Source organism: Bemisia tabaci, chromosome 6 (genome assembly GCF_918797505.1).
Source record: "Bemisia tabaci chromosome 6, PGI_BMITA_v3".
Lineage (NCBI taxonomy): Eukaryota > Metazoa > Arthropoda > Insecta > Hemiptera > Aleyrodidae > Bemisia > Bemisia tabaci.
Window position 1 is genome coordinate 33,234,130 of NC_092798.1, and position 21,428 is coordinate 33,255,557.

Consider the following 21,428-nt stretch of genomic DNA (forward strand, 5'->3'; position numbering starts at 1 on the left):
GTGATTATCATCTAATCAAGATCAAAAGGAATCATCGGCTGGATCTTCCCACTGTAATATTCACGCTAGGAAGTTATTACAGGAGGAAAATAAGTATAAAAGAAGTAATGGAAAGAAGGATTGTAACATCATAAAATAGTACCGCTATCGGGGACAAATAGTCAAACATTCTTATCTGGACTGAATGTGTTATTATTTTGCTATGTGTTGAAAAAATAGTTTTTGGATCAAGAGGGGAAGAATTTTCTGCAAGAATGTACTTAATACAATGATAAATATACTTTATCTGGTCCTCAAAATCCTCCATTTATCTCAAAATACGCAGGATTTTATTTCTTTTTAAAAGAAATAACACAATTTGAAAAGTTGCACAGATGGAAAAAGAAGGAGGGAAGGGTAGCAATGTAAAAGAGAGTCTAGAAGTGAGCATGAGCACAGTCTCAGCTGAATGTAGGGACTGCTTCTGTCAGAGACGAGGATATGGGCCTTGCGTGCCAAGTGTGCGATCTCTGGTTCCATGCTAAGTCCGTAGAAATTGGAAAAAGGGCCTATGACTTGTTAACTAAAAGTAGTAATACGTACTGGGCGTGTGATGCATGTTGTGGTGATGATATTTTGAAGGGAAGGTTGAATAAATTGGAAGAGAAGGTGGCTAGTCTAGAAAAAAAGGATATAGAGAGGAGTGAGAAAATGAATGAAATGAGAAAGGAGTTTGTGACAGTGAAAAAAAAGTTACCTCAATGGGAATTATTATTGAAAGCTGAGGTGAAGGAACTGATAAGAGAAGGAGCGAGTTCGGTGAGTAGGGAAAGTCCCATAGGAATGAAAGATATCGATGGGGAAGTTGTGAGCCTCCTGTGGTGTAGTGGTTGTAGCGCTGGCTCTACAATCAGGAGGTCCCGGGTTCGATTCCCGGCTAGGCGACCCGAGTTTGATGGTCTCAAACAACGGTTGCCTTGGGCTGGTACATGGGTAGGGACGGAGGGGAGAGGGGCTCTAACTGGAAGCGCAAGGATTACCACTTGTGTGGTATTTGTAGTGAAAAACAAGCAGGAAGCTCCAACGCATTGGCGTCGGAGAGCGGCTCTGGGGGCAGTAGTTGTAGTCAAGAATGAGGGCCTAGACACATTTTGTCATTGATGTACAATCCGACAACTGTCGATTCATGTTTTGTAACTTAGCAGATTTACGTAGCCGGTGTATAAATGTGTATTGGGCTTTGATATGGCGAATACATGGCATTATCACTTGTTGTATACTTTTAATTTTGAAAGCTCTTTGGAGGTCCGCTTCCTAAAAAATCTCTGGTTGATAAGTCGTTTAGCGAGGCTGCAAAAAATTTGCATTTTTATATCTGAAAGTGTAGGAATTGGTTTTTTGTATAATTGTTTTTTTGGATTGCTGGAAAAGTAACGCATACTTCTATAATTTAGGACTAAGTCAGGGAAATATAAGGTTCGTTAAATAGTAAATATTCCTAGTACCGTGTGACACTATTGTTAACGAAAAGTTTTTGCAACTTGTCAAAGAGGTTGTTGAATGATCTTCGAATAACTTTTGATGAGCTAGAGGTAATGGTTCTATCTGCAGCTCGTGGACTTCTGTACGATATTGTCCAGAATCATCTAAATTTTCAAAAAGTGTCCGCTTGTTCGATACCCAATTTGCTCATTCATGCATACAAGGAGAAGCGCATGAAAGCTTTAGCAGACATTTTGGAGATGAATCAAGAATTAGATGAAGAATTTATGACTTAAATCACGGCACCTTAATCACGGGATGACCTTAATTACGGCAACTATTTATTGTCCATGAGATGCAGATGGTTCCATTTCCCTAGCTCATCAAAAGGTATTCGAAGATCAATTTCATCAGCCACCCGTACGAACCACGTTTCTAGTGACCCGTACTTGCTTCGCACGTATGAAACATACAATCAGAGAAAACAGAATTCATCTTACAATAATCAATAATCAGTAGGACATGAATCGTTGCGATGTATAATACGACATTATAATGCGGCATTACTATTGTAATTCATTTTAATGGATTAGGGGCATTATAAATCATTATTGCCACGTCGGAATGAAATGTTGTAGACTGAATTGAAAAGCATGTTGGCAAAATTTATTAGAAAAATAGTATAACATGTAGGTACATAACATAAAGGTAATACAAATTAAATGATTAGAGCGTGTATATTTCATTACATTATAGGTATATTACAATCATTTTTGTCATTGTTGGAAATTTTGATAGTTTGAAATTTGATAGTTGATAGTTGATAGTTTGAGAGTTGAAAATTTGGTTATTTTATTTAGTTAAGGTGATTCGATAGACGCCATATTTTGTGTCAGAATGGCATGCGACATATCCCATCAATTGGTTCCATTTTTTCATTTACTCATCATTTTTCTCCAATTTTAAGTTTCGCAATTCTGTTTTCAGGAGACTAAAGCACTCACTTATCAATTTGTATATTTATATTGAGTTAAGGGTAGAGACGTATTCCTCACCGGAATTGAGGAATGGAGGTGTTACAGTAAGTCCGGCATTAGGTTCCATTTCGACATCAGCGACGATCAACGCTACGATACTGGAAGCCAGTCTTCCGATATTAAATCCCTAGCGGGGAAGAAAAAAAATGCCTAGATTTCGCTAAAAATCCCTAAATCCCCAGATTTGCTCAAATATACTTAAAAAATCCCTAGATTTTGCAAAAAGCGCCATTTTTTATGAAGAATCATGATGTCATTCGATGTAGCGATTTGCAATATTTAAATCTGATTGGCTCGTTTGAATTTTGGCGCTCTCTGAAAGCAGTGCTAATCCAGACCAATAAAATGAAAGAATATTAGTTGATTTCTTATTATTAACAGGTTGAATGCAGTTGAATGTCAAGTACATCGAAGGACGCAATCGTTTTAATTTCCGGCTTATTTGCGGGGAAAATAGTGTTGCCAAAAAGGCCTACAAAATATAGATGAAAAAATGTTTTCGATTGTCGAAGCTAGAATTGAGGTTAAAAAGTTGATTTTTGGTAACTTTACCTCATCAAAAAAAAATCCCTAGATTTCCTGAAAAATCCCTAAATCCCTGGAAATTCCGGAAAATCCCTAAATCTAGGAATAAACCCTTAGACATCGGATGGCTGTTGGAAGCATTAGAGTCAACATTTGAAACGCTGCTGCAGAATTTGCCGGGAGTATAATCGAGTGTTGAAAGTCAGTAGAATTGAACAATGTAATAATTGCTTTCCGAAATAAGCGTTATAATAAAAAAACCACGAATCTGAACTGTTAATACTGGAACACACCTTCTGTAAATGTACCTTGCGAGAGATAAGTAAAAAAATAGATGTACTGGAGGAGAAGTGCTTCTCCACAGAGTTTGAAGAAGGAAAAAAAATGCCCAAATTTACTTACTTCAGCATTTTCGGCAAAATCACTGCAATTTCCGAACCTTTTTCTGGCCAGGGGCCAAAATTAAATGATTATGAAGGGCCACTTAGATGTTGTAGATAAAAATAGGACTGTTGAAAAAGTCGCCGTTTTCAATAAATATGTTCCCGGAATGGAAGAGTTAGGTTAAAAAATTTAGAGTTAAAAAATTCCCATGAGCCGAGTGCCGTAGGTTAAGGGCCCGTTCGCCAAAACTAATCGGAACTGTATGAATGAATTGCTCCTTTTAAAAATCAAAACAATATCGAATTGCGATATATTACACAGTTAAGATAGGGCTATGTCCTGTCGTAAGCGGCGACATACAGTCGATATCATTTCAATAATCGCCCCAATGGCCACGATAGTTGTTAGACGTTTACGGTTTCCCTGGTAACCTTTGTTTGCTATCAGCTGATATCGAGTAAATGACTAGGAAGCTCCAACCCAGTGGTTAAAGCTTCCTTAACCGCGAAAACTTTAAAATTCAAATTTTCAAATTTTGAACGTAAAGTACATTTTTTCCATCACGAGATAAAAGCACAAACAAGTTTTGAATTGTTGACTGTATCACCATGATTCCAAAAATACAATACACAACATAGCATTGACTAACAATAAAACAGTATGCAATAAAATAAAGTCATGACAAGGAACATAGCCGAAAATGGCGCCGATTCCCATCAACCAACGCGCGGTCTCTACAATGTAACATGCTGCATTGATACTCCCCAGCTGGGACCGTCCGGAATAGCAGCTCTAGTGCAAGCACCAGAGCCGCTAAAAAGAAGAAAAAAAATTGAAGAGAAATGAGGGGCATGTTTAGACGGAAAATACAGAGACAATATGTATTTTGATGGATGTTTAGTCCCAAAATATTGGAAATTCACGAGGTCTTTGTGAAAGCATAAAAAACTACACTAGAGTTTTACTACTTGCCTGCAACATCGCCATCATGAAAGTCAGATGTGGTTGGATTTAGCCAAGGTGTTATCAACCATATCTAATGATAATGATGTTGCTAAACCATACTCAACTGAATCAATTAGAGGCAGTTTCTCTCTTGGATGCAACATACTGTAGGTACTACTCTACTAGTAGCGAGTGCATTTATGATTCTTGCTACCACGGAAAACAAGCCGCATAGAGCCAGCCAAACATACTCATTTGGGTTTCCAATGAATAGTGCATCATTGAAAATACTTCCTCCCATATCTCCCAACGATATGAGACTGCATCATGGTTTTGCGGCATCCTCGCAAGGAATCACGGCTGGCAGCAGAGTGTGGTCGATCGAAGCGATCCCTGGCCCCGAGTGGAACACGTTCGACCCTACCTGATATGAGTGCATCGACGAATTTAACAGAGCTTTATCATTAGCGCGATTAAAAGGGGGTGAACCGATTCTATGACCCCTCCACTGCTTCCGCAACTCAAACGAAAACCTGAGTTTTGATGAATCCCTTGACTGATGATGATGATGATAAAAAGTGCATAGCGACAAAGAGGATATTCATTGCCAGGGTCGACACATAGTCATTCCTTAAAAAACACCTTTCCTCAAGGCCGAAGCTTGCATCGAGCCTTCAACAAAGCTTTACGGACAGAACAGGTAGGTAAATAAAATAAACAATTTTATGTGCAAATAAGAAGTGCCTTATTAATGATCCAAATCTAACACTTTAGCTATATCCAATTTTTTTTTTTTTTTTTTTTTTTTTTTTTTTTTTTTTTTTTTTAAATGGTGTTGCTGAAAAATCTACTAAAATCAACCTAAAATCAGAGGTTGCTGGATTATATGGGCATTTCCAAGTAATTTTGGTAGTAACCCAGTACATCGCAGGTTACTTACACAAATGTTGCAGGACTACCTCAACTTGAATTACGGTAGTACCACAACTAATTCAAAACGTCGACATTATCCGACAAATTAGGGTAGCATCACAATTTGAGGGGATAACCTGTGTCACATTTTTTCCCGTGTTCATGCGGTGCCGGACACGGGAGCTGTCAGCAATAGATTTCGGGTGCACTACAGATTGCGAAACGACGGGTGGCGCGACTGCGGATTGCACAGGAGTTAGGGCGCTCGTATGATGTAAACAAATTTTGGCCGCGGGATTGAAGAATTGAATCTCTAAATTGAATCGGACATCTGAGGAACCAACGAACAGCTTGTGGGCTGTAAAAATTGACGACCTGTAATACAGATGGACAAGATTCTAAAAACTCTCTGACTTTTAAAAAGAGGTGGCGGGGGATTCAAAACAAGTTGATGCTGTAGGTACATGCTAAAGTAGGTTTTATATATGAAGCGGAAAATTTATTAAAAATTAGAAATTTAGAAAATATTGACTCATCAAAAACTAATTAGCAATAAATGTATATACATGAATTATGGTTTGTGTTGTAACGTCACCATCAACTGGTACCCTGGATGTGACCTCAAAATGCCATTATCAAGACGTCATCCAAGGATGACTCCATGACGTCATCAACGAGACTCGTTTCCATCGACGTCATCGACAGGTGCCTCCATGACGTCATCAACGGATGAGTCTATGGCGTCCTTGATGGGTGTCCCGATGACGTGATTGGGGGGGGGGGGGATTGCTGGTAGATATAGAATTGTCATTTTCTCAACTTAGGGGGATTAAAATACAAGAGGAGAAAGGTAAGGCCTTGTCTCCACGGGACGTTTTCATAGGATTCGTCCCAAGTTCGAATCGCAGGAATGAAACTTCCGGGATTTTTCCCAGTTACCGTCTCCATGGGACGGGGCTCATACAGTCCTGCGACTAGTTTGCGCGAGAAGATAAATTAGATAAAGTCGAGTATTTAACCGGGATTAAAATACTAATTGCACTCAGTTGACAATTATACACATTATTTTAACGAAACGAACATTAACAATGGAGTAATGAATTAAATATCGCACAATTCGTTTCACTTCTTCCTCTCCTCTCAGTGGGTCCTAGAGGTACAAGTACCATACTTGGTACTGGGAAAAATATTGATTAACTCAATATTTTTCTCAACTTCGTTAGTGGAATTTAACGCTGGGACAAATCTCGTGAAACGGCCCGTGGAGACAAGGCCTAAAGAAAAAAGTAAAAACATTTATAGAGCGAAAAGAATCACTCTCAAAAATGGGCAACCACTGTTTGACCAGTTATTCCGATTAATCAGTCCACTGCCCCTTCTTTTATATCGACATAATTCCCCTTTACCTGCACTTCTCTGTAATATACCGTTAAAAAAAGGCAGCGTTCGGCCCGCAGTCCGGTCAAGAAAACTTCTAAAAGTCAAAGTTCTAAAATGAGCCACACGCTTCATATAGGTATTGTTCATAATATTCTCGCGGAGCGCCCTAACTCCTGTGCAATCCGCAGTCGCGCCACCACCGTCGTTTTGCAATCTGCACCCGAAATCTATTGCTGACAGCTCCCGTGTCCGGCACCGGTGTTCATGGCAAAGTCATTCCTTTCAGGCCTTGAGAGAGATTCGAAAATAAAAATGCAGGAAAAGATCCTTACTGATTACGAAAATAATTAACCACTAAATGCTAGACAAAATGAGAAAAAATTAAAAAGTAGAATAGAAAATTGTCACCAACTTCGAAATAGGCCCAGACCTACCATGAAACTTGAAAACTAGCAAAGTTTTTCTTCCAGGAATTTGTAATTTTAGTGATGACAATTTTTTACCATTTCCAAGTAAATCATGGAAGGTCCGCCGGAAAAGCTCTTAAAAAAAACGACAATGCATACGACCTTAAGTCGTGCTTTAGGAACCGATCTTGGAATTCATGGCGTTTTTGAGGGATACTCATTCCCAATGAAACCAAGACCTCCGATGAGCACATCAGTTGTCGAAAGCGTCATACGGATGACGGTTTAATAAACAGATGGATTTGCTTTTATTTTCGTAAGTTCCCGCCATATTTGGTTAACCTCTAGTGACGGCTGCACGCAATCATTTGAGTTGAAAGGGTTCCGTGGCCGGAATCCGAATGGAATCGATAGAAGCAACAACAGCGAAAGGTGCTCGCAAATGAATCCACTGCACAAACATGAATCAGCCGATCGAAGCTGATAATGCAATTACATGCTCGGTTAAAGTTACCGGGGTCACGCTCTATTTATAGACTCATCTGATTTGGTTGGAACGCTTCCCTTTAATATGACGGTGTTTTTGATTGGGTCCTCTACATTGTGAATGTAGATAACCTCGAATTTGACAAACCCTTGATTATGATTGTAAGGCACAATATACCTATTGGTATATTAGTCACGCCACTTCTAACAAAATGTGACAATTATTTAGAGTTTTTACTGCTACAGAATAATGAAACGTAAAAATAAAGAGTTAATTAAAGAATTAACTCAGCGAAACATGTTAAGACAATTAAAGGATCACTAACAGTGGAGTTCCTAGAGGCTTGGATAGGGTGGTAAATTTGACTGCAGGATGGAAGGTCTTTTTGTACTTTATTTAAGGAATAGAAATTTTCGTTTGAGTATCAAATAATGTTCACGAGAAAATAATTAGGCGATCTGCCAAAGGTGGGACTAAAAACCCTTGAAGATCACGATGCCAATCCACAGAGCCGTATCAATTCCGTACTCATTCAACGTGTATTTCATAAATTGTTAAAATGGCATCACTATGACACTTTGATCGGACTTTCACATAAAAACAAGTTTCTCAACCATAAGATGGAATAGGTACCATGAAAAAACCTCAATTTCTAGTGATGAGGTTCTTCACTCCCAACTTTGTTCCTCTCCTAAAATATTTATAAAACGCAAGGAAAATTTTTGGGGGAAATTAATTTAGTTACCCTTAAATTTATTAATTTAGTTACCCTTGAGGCTCTTAGACTTTTTGGCTTTATCCGTAGAGTTTCTGCGCATTTTCGAGTTGGTACAATCCTCTACCTGTATAAATCCATCGTTATGCCAATTCTAACGTACGCATCTCCAATATGGTCTCCTCATACACGCCAAGGGTGGGATAAAATCGAATCCGTCCAGCACCATGTGCTTCGTTTTTTGTCATTTAAGTTAAATAGACCCATGTCCATATATGACCACGATTATAGTAAGATCTCTGGGGCTTTGAACGTCCCAACGTTGGAGTCTAGGCATCATACCTATGACCTCGCTTTGGCGTTCAGAGTCCTTGGAGGTCATATTTCGGCTCCGGATCTGTCTCAGCTGTTTCAGGTGAGGGAGGTCAACTACTCCCTGAGAGTTGCCCGTCCTTTATTTGACAACCCCGCTAGGACTTCTTACCGTTTCCACTCGGTGGTTGTCAGAGTAAAGAGGCGGTGGAACCTACTGTCGCCTGGGCTAGCTGATGCAAGTCTGGAGACGAACCTGTTTAAGTCTAGGGTCAAGGACTACGTTTTGAAATACTATGTTCCCTATTAGTTATATTCATTGTATTGTACTTTTGTTTGTTTTGTTTTATTTGTCAGTAGAGTCTATCATTTGTTCAGCTGTTTTGCTCTTTTTTGTTAATTACTTTTGTAATTGGGCAACTTGCCCGTTTTGTATAATAAATAAATAAATAATTTTGCGGCGACAAATTGAGTTGCTGTATCATTGAAAAAATTCGAGCAGCCACCAGGTTGATTGCCGGCAATACACATAGCAACGTGTCTCTAGAGTTTATCAAGGACTATGTAAAGATAGATTTCAAGGAAGCAGCCAACTTAGAAATACTAACGAGGTGTTTTATAGCCGCAAACCGTTAAACTACCCACAGCAGATCGAAGCAGAACAAGGAAGAGCGATCAACGTGGATTAAGCTGCAAATTAGGATGTATGATCTTATGAGCATCCAGCGGTAGAGAGGTCTTTACGGCATACAGCTATTTGACGGAAAAACTCCCAAACCATGTGTCAGATTTACGGCGCTTTAAAATTTCGAAATCCAATTTATTATTTAACGGGAGAACAAATCAATAAAATTCTTTTAAATTTGATCGGAATTTTTTTTCTCGCAGGGCAGTAAACTCACAAAACTTTCATCGAACTGATGTTGAGTAGTTTCCCATTTAAAAAATAAAATATGACCAGAAGTCTTAGACTTCGAAAACTAAGATACGCGATTTAAGAATCTCAGCAACGTATGGCAATAGGTTAAAATAATATTCTAGGTTAAAATAATATTCTCTCGAAGATTTGAAATTATCTATCGCGAGTTCCGTTTTCGAAAAGTGTCAGATATAAAAGTGACAAAACTTTGACAATCATGAATTATTAAAATATTATCTGAATAATATAATTATTGAATTAAATTGAATAATTTTGGGGAGGTGAGGGGGGTGCTGGATAAATGAGCCCATAACAGCTTACACAGTTAAAAATTGGGGGGGGGGGGGGGGTTGAACCCTGTACTGGAGTCTATGTAGCGCCTAGAACCCCACGAAGACAGGAATGCAGAGCGGAATCCATTCTCCTTACGGATTTACTTTCACTATCACGGAGCGGAATCTACTCTTCATGCGTGATTTACGCTTGGGCAAATGGACTCCAGCACCGAATTCACTCCTCGATTTTTAAAAGTGTAAGTGATGCGCGTTAAGTAATGAATCTGTCTCTAAACTAGCTTAAATCTGCGCAAGTCAGTTAAAATGTGCACGAATGATTAAAACTCGGGGCGGCACGTGGGGAAGAGCCACGCTCGCGGCTACAGTTGCAAAAATTGGTGCAACGACACGGGGGGACCTTCAGACACCTCTTCTCCCACCAAGCGGTACCCAGCATCGTCCCGCGCCGCTACCCCTCGCCCGTGCGGCCGAATCAGGTGCTAAAGTTGAGCGGTGTCGAAAATCACTCGCGATAAGCCGGTGGTGCTCGCGACTTAATCTCGTAATCGGAGCGACTTAACTCGCATCGGGCGGCCCTTAATCTCGCGGGTTCACCGGTCGGCCCCAGCCCCCGATAAAAAGCTCGGCAAAAGCGCCGAGCCGCGAAATTCGGACGGCGCACCGTCAAAAGCACTTGCTTTCGAGTTCAACTATTTCCCAAGTTTACATAGTGAAAACTTTAAGATCTCAGAACATTTAAAGTATTCGGAATTAACTAAAAAAAGTGTCGCATTCTCACGGTCTGTGTTCGTCCAGGTTAACCATACATTCGTTTCTGTAAAACTCAACGGAGGATCACGAAAACTATCGTTCTAGGTCAGTGAGTGATATCCTGAACACAAATTATTTTCTGAAAACTAGTAATTGATTCCAACCCGAACAACACACATATTCTTTGAGGAACAACCAAATAATTAAGAGTGAGTATCCTACGTAGACATTGGTTTGTTTTAGAGTAAAATTACGGCCTCAGTTATCTAATATGTCACTTTAAATGCCTCATTTTTTTAAGCTACCGTAGTTTTTAGTTTATGGAGGCAGTTCGAATCAGTACCACTGTTACACAGCTATTGTTGAGTCTAATGGTTGATTGTTTAATAAACTATTCACTGTTATTGGTCTTCTGACTTTCCAAAATAAAAATTGAAACACTGAGCGACACATGGCGCTTTGTGGGGGGATAGAAAATCTGTGCAAAGAAAAGGAGAAAACAACGACCGAAATCGAGGAAACAATAAAAAATTCTAAAACACTAATTTGCTCCTGGCAAGGAACTGCACTGCACAGTGTGAGCACGTTGCACAGTCTACCGTACACAGATTCCGTTACACACTTACTGTGGTTGACTGTAAACTAGATGTATTGTAACGGCTGGAATTAATAAATTTCTTTTTAACAAGAGTTACGCAACAGTGCACGGAAAATCACAATAAAAACAATTAGCGAATTCTATGAGTGCACTTCCGAGTCTTGACAAGTTTGCAAATTGAAATTATTAGAAGAGGAGACCCTTACCTAGATATACTTGTCGAAGGTGCAAAATACTTTTGGTGTGTTCATGAAGATTGCGGAAGTTTCTTATTGAATGAAGAGGATGATGTATTCCAGGAGGGTTTCAATGAGTATTGAAACACGATTACAGTCGACCTCTTACCTCCAATCAACTTAGAATTTTTATCATGACACGCTGATGGGAAATCCATCAAGTATGTACAGAGATATGGCAAGGGTTAATAGGTAACAGATTAGGAATCATTGAAGATTAAGTAGCAAGTGTCGAAGAGCAGGTATCCAAATTAAGAAGATCTGATCAAACTACAGCCACCTCAGCCGAGTAGGTCACCAATCTAGTTAAAATGTTAAGAAACTCATACAGACTCGAAACTTTGAGGTTTAGACTCGCAGTCGAAGTTGCACCACATGGCACGGGTGGTATTTGGTATTCAAAGTTGGGTCTTCTCGGGCTTTTCCGCGAAAACAGCTAATCATGCGATGCATGTGATGATTCAACTGTATGCATGCACAAAGTTGGCTGGTTTTTTTCACTGGAGTGGTTTGGATACATCCTAAGAAATGACATGTTCAATTACAGTTGGTTCAGTAAAAATGCATTCGGATATTAGCAATGAAAATCCTAAGAAACTCACAAAGCCAAACGTTGCGCACCACATACTACCCTTAAAATGGCATACAACTTTAATACTTAGTCTAGGTCTTGCGATGATATTATAGAAGAGAAATAATTTTTCCGCGTGCACAATCGTAAATTTCAGCATTTCATAATATTTCAACTCTTGTAGGCACTAAACCTGATTTTAAAAATAGTTTGGAGTGTTATGTGCTAAGTGTTATGAGTGCAGCCTGCCTGAAAATGTCCCCATGAGGGGAACGAAACGTCACAATAAACATTAAATACTATTTGGCTACAAGCTTGTATCAAGGTACATTTCAAAAAGGAAACTATGCCACGTGGTACCTTTCTTAGTGCACTTTGTATTGGCTTCCAAAGAACTTAACACAATTAAGCATTGTATAATTTCCACTCTTAAATTGAGTTTTTCCTGTGAAACTGATCAAAGTTTCTAATGAAAAAGTTCACTGGGTTTTCTTATCGTTACACGCAAAAAATCAACAAAATTTTGAACAGAAGTGAATCAGTCCTAACTTAGTGAAACAAACAGTATTATAATTTTGGACCTATGACGTTCCTTCGTCTGAAAAACAACGAATAGGACTAAATTTTGCAATTTGAAACTACAATTTCAGGCTAAGTTCAGAGAAAACTTGTGTACCGTTAGTTTCTCCATGTGCAATTACATACTGCAATTTGAAAAACAATTTCTGGCCTCCTATCGACGAAAATGTGTATTTGCTAAAAAAGCTAGATATTGCACCGTTACAAATAGGCATTTTACAAACTTTTGCTAGTGCAAAAATACGAGTTGTTTCGTATGAATAATGTCTCAAAAATCACGATAAGCGCATCGGCAAACTCTGAAATGCACTCCTAACTTCACAATCTCCGTAGTATCACTTATGCAAAATATGAAGTGAGGAGTGCATTTCAGACTTTGCCAATGTGCCCATCGTGATTTTTGAGACACTTTCAATGAGTTACAACTCTTATTTTTGCTATAGCATGAGTTTGCAACAGGCCCTTTATGAAATAATATCCAATCCTGTCATTTGAAAATTCTACTTGAAATCCGACTTCATTTTCCAACAGGGACCCAGAGGACGCTCGAGGACACGAATCCGAATTACACCGGGTACGAGACCGGGCGATCACAAGCGCGAAACCCGTAACCTCCGGGATGGGCGCCTGATTTGCGGGACGCGGCGAGGACGGCAAGACGCGACTGGACGTCGGACGACGACGACAACGGCGACGGTGACGACAGCGTGGACAGTCGCGAATCGGACCCGAAGACACCGTCCGTAATTGGCGGCTCGTTAGTTGGCCATGGGCTCTGAGGCTACGTTGTTGCTGTGCTTGTTCCTCGTCGCCGACTTGGACACCGCCACTTACGCCCAACCAGGTAACCCGATTCAAACTTTCTTCCAACCCCCCCCCCCCCCCCCCCCTCCCCACGTACCCGAGAGTTCTTCAACTATCGATTGCCCCGAGTGACGACGCATAACACCTCGTAATGAGATTAATTCGGCCGCCCTTGTTCCTGTTCTGGCGTGTTACTCGAGGGACCTGTAAGACCTTAAACGAAGTTTTGAGAAATCGGTCCTCGTATAGTTCGAGCGAAAACGGACAGGTCCTTAAAAAAGGTTCATGGAGCATTAATGAAGATCCGGTGTTTTTAGTGAGAGCCTTTTCTGACCTTAATATTTAAAGTGCTCCGAACACTTGCGATTTTGTAACTTTTAAACCTTTCAGATACCCCGGACTTGGAATTAAGGGGCTTGAAGGGCAAAACGAATGAGTGCAGTTCTGCTACTTCGAGAATTACATGTTGGAAGTTCCGATATTACACGGATACTTGTTACGGATAGAAAGTTCAAACCGACTTTTTCATGCTTAAAACTTTCAAGTTTCCCCCAATATATGCAGTTTTACTTGAAATTATTAATACATACGTCAATTTTTTTGCAAACTGCACTTATGCGCCTTGTCCTAAAATTCCTTCAATTGTATTACATACTAAGAATTGAAGTGCTAAAAATAAGTTTTGAGAAAGAGCCAAACAATGCTTAGGCGGGAACTAAAATTTCATTCTGAAAAGAAACGCTTAAACGCAATAACTTTTTTCAATTATCGAGTTAAACTATTCCAGTTAGGATTGTTGTCCTAATCATCGAGGGATAAAACTTTCTGGGGAGTCATGACCCCCGTCCCCCTAAAGTGGCAGGGCGGGAAGCAACCTTGACAAAAAAATATCACGATTTTCAAAAAGGGACCCCCCTCTCCCCTCCTTATAACATATCAAGTTATATGTGCTACTTTTGCCCATCTTAGTATATCCTTTCATACGGTCGGGAACATGGATGCATACAGAGTCTCAGGGGCCTTAGTTGGTGGCCTTTGAGTTCAAACAGACTGGAAAAAGTTGACTTTTCGGTGTAATTACCGTAATACCATATATTCGTTTTGAAATTTGACTACAAGCTGAGAGTATTGCTTGGTGTCCGCAGTAGGTCCTATTTGTGGTTTTCCCTCGAGTTACTTAATTGTAGCCGATTTTCGATGCAAGTACAGTAGTTGCGCTAAGTTTGGTGAATAATTTTCATTTAATGTAATGCTGCCCGTTTCGATTGAAAAGAAAAAGCATTCGGCAAAAGGTTAAATGAAAAAAAGTAATTTCTAAACCAACACCGGAACTGTTTCTCTCTCATGAAAGAAAGGTAGCGCTCATTATCACATTTCCAGTCGGGGTGTTCGAGTTTAAAGGCAACCGCTTTGGAATTAGCCCTCAAGTGCGAGAACAATACTTTGTAATAATAATTAATTGCTGTGCTGTGAATGAATGTCGAGTCGTATGACACGCTTTTCGAGTGCAGAACAAATAACTTTAAACGAGTTGCTACTCGAGATTAAATCGAGTGTTCAGAGGTTAATTTGGAAAGCTTTTCAAACTGAAATCCGAATCCCGCTGTATTGACATTGTAAATCAATCCATGTGAATAGGTCGCCTGGGCCCCCAGGTGTTGTGGGTCGGGTTTATTTTTTCCGCGGAAATCAGGGTCGACGTGTCACCCGTTCGAACCAAACAAGAGGGGGTGTCACTAAGGCACCGATTGATTTTTCGGTAAAATTGATTAAAAACAATCATCTCCACATGATCTTTTTTTAACGAACTGAGATAAGTTAGTACATTGTAAAACACGAGAGATCCGATAAAGTACATTAATGACATACAAGGATACGATTGAATCTTTTCCGTAAATAGTGGTGTATGAAGAAAGGACACACAAGGATACTTTGAAATCCTGTTGAAAGTTACCTTTTTGGTGCATACGGCTTTGTTTTAAAGTACCTTGGAAGTTTAAAGTTACATATCGACGGTGAAAGTCGGCAATCACATAACTCGGTTTGCGACGTCGCAGACTTCCTGTCATACTTTCTTTTTTAAATGGAAAACTACTCAACGGCAATTCTTTAAAACTGTCATGATTTTTCTTCTCAATGCAAAGAAAATTCTGCAAAAACTTCAAGAAATAATATCAATTTGTTCTCCTTTAAAAAAATGACGTAGAGGCGGAGATTTTCAGACACCGCAAACGAGTTATGTGATTGCCGACTTTCACCGTCGATATATTACGAAAAAAATGCACACACTTTTTTTTTGGTTTGAAGCCCAGACACTCCTCCCTAGAGTAAAAAGCACTCCGAATTTCAGCTTGTGTTTAGTTCATTGGCTGCAAAGTTATGGTGATGCGACCTCTATTTTCAAGGGCTAAAACGTCCCCTATCATTTTCCTTCTAATTTTTCATTGTGCAAATAATATCCACGGAAAGGAACTGAGAGATAGTCTGAGGGAATCCTTTCAGGTGATCCGATAAGTCCACAAATCTGAACTTGCCGGTGACAAATCATCGTAGATGTTCAGGTTTTGGCGCCCTTCGATATAGATGAATGCTATTGCTGTTAATCGACGCTGAGTACTCTCTTTTTTAAGGAGTGTGAGGACGAGAGGGGACTCCACGTCATGTTTCATTCCAACAAAGCACAGCAACCGCTGGTCTCTCCATGTCGCGTTTTTTATGCAGTTTCAATGTTCTCTTGCGCTATTTTATGTGTTCCTTTTTGCCTAATACATTCTAGCTTGTTTGTTTGAATTGCACTCTCTTTGAACAACGGCATTTTGTTATCACATCGGACGGAGGAAATGTATATTTGATATTTTTGAATCCTCCATACCCTATATAAACTTGATCGGTGAAATTAAATAAGCATTTGGGACAAATATAAAAAAAAGACTCATTTCGGCGAGTCATGTTTCGAGAACACACATACAATTTGGACGTATTGCTGCTAAACGAAACTGTGTGCATTATGACGTGAGCCCAATTACGCATATATTCTTATGGGTCTCAGGGCTCATGTCTTCATGCACACAGTTCTGTTTGACAGAAATACGTTCATTTAACAGTCGCAACGTATGCTTTTTCCCAAATTCCTCAACGGCAAATTTGTCAGGCCTCCCATTAAGCTTTCCTCCTTTGCTGTATACTTTTACGAGGAGAAAAAAATCACGGCTGCAAATGTGCGAGACAGCAGCAATGCGCGAATAATTAGTGTATTTTCTACGGATCCGTCAATTTTCAACCGTAACTGAGACTAATCAGAATTAGGAGTCACGCGAACTTGTTGCTCTAACTTATCAACTCATGCTGTTGCATTTTGCGTGACTCTTTAACTGACCAGCTGTTCTATCATTACGAGACTATACTCTCATTAAAAGTACTTGTTGGAATTGTTCGAAATAACAGTTTAACAGCCCAACCTTCAAGAACGTATGCTGCACGGGAAAATTCGATGACTGTCGAGAGACTTTAGGGGAAAGGATACTCACTTCGAAAGTAAGACTTCGCCATCCTTGGATCAGCGTGGATGCATCGCCGAATCACTTTGGCTTGATAAAAATGTGCATTGTAACATCTAAGAGAAAAAAAGGGGATTTTTGAACTCATTCATTGAAGAAGCAATATTGAAAATTCTGAAATGCATGTATGTAAGAAACTAAACAGGAATGTTGATGCAGGTCACTTTCAGTAAACATTCGCACAAGAGTCAATTATTTATATCTCGGATATACCTTTACGGTAAAAGTGATCGTTAAAATTTTGAATTCGCTAAAAAATGTTTTTGCACAGCTACTTTGAGGAAGTAATCCTTTCGATTTGGGTGTTGTAGCCAAATGAATCGTTTGATGAGGGTCATATTTTATGTTAAGAAGTCCTCGCGGTTTTTCGTGAAAGTACCGAGAAATCGCTCGTTTTTTTGCATTTGTAAAGTTGTAAAGATGAGAGTATTGGAAGCAGGTTTTCAACATTCTGGTTAATGAATATGCAAAGAAGGCTTCATATCCAGCATATAAACTGGCGTAGGCTTGATAAAAAGGTGTATGACCTGCGCAATAATAAGACTGGCTCCGATGGAATGTAAGCATACTCCAGTCTTTTCAGTGACTTCCAACCACTTATGGAATAAATAAACGTCAAGATTCTGGCAAAAACATTCATCATAGTGCATCACAAAAGAGAAAGGTGTTCCGATTATTGTTAAACAACCTCATTTGGATGCAGTAATAGTCAGGTGCCAGCAATTATTGATAAATCCGCTAACGCGTTGAGTCACGCGATCAGCCAAAGATTGAGAAAACAATATCAAAATAAGCGGCTACTAATGAGCTTGAGTAAAAAGTAGAGCTGCCAAATTATGGGAAAATGTAAGATATTATCCATATTTAACCGAAGAAGTAGGAAACAAATAGCGATTTGAAACGCCAGCACCATAACGAATAATCGTGGTCCTAGTATAAATCATTTTCCCAAAAAACGTATGTTCAGACTCACTCGCGCGTACATTTTTAAGATTAGCGCCTAAAGATGTTAGCGATAGAATGCATCTGATGAAAATATACGCGCAAATGAGTATAATAATAAGGTTTTCGGATTATTGTTTCAGCGAGTCCTCAAAAATTTTAGTATCCGACCTTTTCCCGGTTAAGATAATGAATTAGCGGGTACTGTTCTCCCCATTCGCCTCAAGGGCACAGCTGGCTGGGCATTCTGGGATCCCTTAAAGGAAATACACGTGTTTCCCGTGGACTAGTGGGAAAAAAATGGAATCCCGCATGAAATTCAGAGGAAAACCAATGAACTAGGCAACGTTAATCGTTGATGCGTTTCACTTTGTTCGTTCAACTTTCTTCCGTTTAGCTTAATTGCCTGCCATACATACCCTGCTTTCGTCACTATGAGCGCGAAAATACGACAAATGGCTACACAAATAATTATAAGATGCCATCTATCATTTTTTTGTCTGATCAGGATGAGGATACAGGAAAAAACATTCTTGCTAAAACCATAAAAATTTCGCATTTCATAGCGATGGGGATTATCAGTAAATGGAGAAAATCGGATAAACTCAGGGGAAACCTCGAAGAATTCTGAGCTGCTCTCTTTAGTACTTCGTTTACAAAGACAAAGGAGTGCACTTATATCCCTAATTTTCCTCATGGACAGTGCGTTCAAGCGATTCCTGGAGGAATTTTCCGAAAACGGCCATAGTATCTCGCTTTGCAGAAGAAGTAATAGGGGGTGCCCCCTCCCTCCCGATACCCCTTAGCGAAGCACAAATAATGACGGTCTTTCAGATTGTTGCTGTCGGTTGGCTCCTGTTTTAAACTTGTATGTTTCTGACGTACTTCGTTGATCGCAACTAAAGTAGCTGTTCAGCTGGGGATTCTTTTCTTCCTTACAGTGATTGAGCTAATGTGGAGATGAGCCGTGAGTCAAAGTAAGTAATTTTTCAATGAATGCGCGACAAATTCCGAGGCGTGTTTTCAGCCGTGCATAAATTGAAGTTAATGAGAGACCGTTGTCTCCGGCGAATACGTCCATCTCTGTTCCACTGGCTTCACCACACACGATGAGACGTTTTGAGACGTGGATACGGCATGTTCCAGGATATCCTAATAAATCTGGTTCAAAGAGGAGTACGAGTGGGAAAAGATTAGAAACTCATGAGCCGCGTGGAAAAATTTTTGAGTTCCATAGAAATTTCCATTCAAAACATAACTCCTACGTTTTTCCAGGGAGTCTCGATCACATGATTTATTTCTGGTTTACTGACTTAAAAAATAAAATGCAAGATATTTGCTTCCAACGTACGTATGCTGCTGTTAACAAAAGTAGAGAATGTATAAAGATGATAAATTAAAATGTATATCTCCAACGTTGCAAGTCTCAGCATATGTCCACAGCATCACGAAAAGACTCCGCCTGAATTCAAATCTGTCATAGAAGCCTTGCTGCATTTGCAAGGAGTATTGAAACAAGATGTTACCACTGAATGGTGCGTGAGTAGAAGAAATATTTTAACCTCAACCTTTCGCAAGATGAAGAAGCCCTTCTTTGACCCAATCAAACCGTTAAAAATTACATTCACTGACAGCTATGGAGCTACATTTGACAATTGAGGGACGCGCCAGCCTATCCACCCCCGGCGGCGCTGCCGTGCTAAGGAAGAACGCCGTATGCACAATCGAAAGTTTCCAAATTTCCCCAGATACAACATAAATTTATCAAGAAAGTTATGTAAAATGTTCCTTGAAAATCACAGATATTTCAGATTGAATTGCGAACAAAATCGCCTGAAAGCTAGGCAGAAAAATATTCACAATTTTTCCGGTGGATTCGATTTTTATTTAAGAAAATATGGCAACGTCTGAAGACTCATACGAGATTTTCCCTTGGCACGGCAGTTCACCTGTCCGTTTCTAAATGCAGTGTTACGGTTAGGGCTGTCCCGCGTCGCGTAGACCGGTGCAGGCGGGAATTAATTCAGAGTGAAGTTACAAGTAGCTGCAATTCGCGTCCATCCGAACGACACGGAAGTCGCGTTAGCCTTCATTAAAACATCAAATATTAAATCAAACAGTCAAACAATTCCGGCGATGCTCCATTCATTAATTCTGCAGCGTCATCAAAAACCTCAACCGGGGAAATTAAAAGCTGTTTAAACTATTTCGTGTCGCGCAGAGCTCGTACCTCCACAGGTTGTTCATCAAGTTCGCAACACGTTTCACTCCCTTGTGCTGCGCGAAAAAATTCGAAAATTGCCGAGTGGCGTGCATCCCCTATTTTAAACTTACCTGAATTTCAGGGGCGTGGGGCATGCTTTACGATAAGTCGATTGATATAAACACGGTGCTCGCAACGAACACTATAATAATTTATTCTTTACCGCGGCTTCGAATGGAAAATTATCGACAGTCGATCATCCACTTCTGACTTTCCTGATAAAATGAGGAGTGATGGAAAATGTTAATGATTAAATAGAGGAGAGCAAGAATAATGACACATTATTTTTCTTTCAAGGCAAGCTTTGGATTACTTAAAACAAAGGCGAGAGATTTACCACCAGGCTCTGGCGCGGGCTCACTCACTTCTTTACTGACTTAAATGGTGCGGTGGAGCCAAAATGAATTGGAAATGTCCGTAACATTTAAAAAAATGCGGGGTAGGACCACAATGTTAAGGGACAGCCCCTAAAACTCACGTTTCCGTGTTTTTTCGGCATGCAGAGGGTTACTCACAATTTTAGGGGACAGCCCCTAAAACTCTATTTTCCGTGTTTTCTCGGCAAGCACAGGGTTACAATAGTCGATTACAGTTTGCGGAGCGTCCTGTGCGTCGGGCGCGATAAACAATAGGATAGGTGCGCGATTGTCCCGGGAAGTCACGTGTCGTCCTCCCGTTTGATGTTGAAACAATTGCTGGATGGTGCTTCGTCGGGGAGTAATTATTATCATCCAGATTACGCGCCCGATTCCCGCGGCGGCCGCGGTGGCGGCTCGGTTCGGGATCCCGAAATCGCTGCCGGCGTTTATCGGGGGGATGGGGCGGGGGGGGGGGGGGGCGTGACGCAAGTCCTCCTCGTGTGACATTCAAATGTGAGCACAGATAGGCCTGTCCGCGTGTTTACGCTCATTGCCCATTCATCGAAAACGCACTTTACTCCACCGACGACAGTGGGTCACGGGTGCCGTTTCGGGAACAGAATCGGATAAAAGTTCATCCGGTTCTGAACTTATCAGATAATACATCCCCCTCGGTAACGTCGGAGAAAGAAGTGGAGTCAATGCTTCAAGACTCAGTTGTAAAGGGGGCAACATGTGGATGAACATCACGGAAAAAAAAGAGGTAGGGGTTAAGTCCGAACTGTTGGATGATAAGGACATTTCCAATTAATTGTGGTATTACGCCAATTTATTGTGATATTACCCCAAATAATTGTGATACTATCCCAATGAACTGGGTTACTAACCTAAATGTTGCGGTACTACCCCAACTTGAGTTGCGATATTACCAAAATTAATTGGAAATGTCCATATCATCCAACAAATTGGGGTAGTACCACAATTTTAGG

At 40.2% G+C, this 21,428-nt stretch overlaps 2 protein-coding genes across 6 annotated transcripts in view; one reads left to right on the forward strand and one right to left on the reverse strand.

Moving 5' to 3' along the window:
• Nucleotides 1-21,428, reverse strand: part of LOC109042662 (Dpr-interacting protein beta) — a 404,914-nt gene that overhangs the window by 140,069 nt on the left and 243,417 nt on the right. The gene's annotated exons all lie outside the window — the stretch shown is intronic.
• LOC140224873 (alkaline phosphatase-like) overlaps nucleotides 10,256-21,428 on the forward strand; it is a 51,568-nt gene continuing 40,395 nt past the window's right edge. Inside the window, exons 1-2 of one of the 3 annotated variants that reach the window (XM_072301782.1) lie at nucleotides 10,256-10,739; nucleotides 13,046-13,358. In XM_072301782.1, coding sequence (XP_072157883.1) covers nucleotides 13,283-13,358 — 76 coding nt within the window. In that variant the 5' untranslated portion in view covers nucleotides 10,256-10,739; nucleotides 13,046-13,282. The remainder of the gene's footprint in view (nucleotides 10,740-13,045; nucleotides 13,359-21,428) is intronic. The other 2 variants (XM_072301780.1, XM_072301781.1) reach the window with 2 other exon arrangements.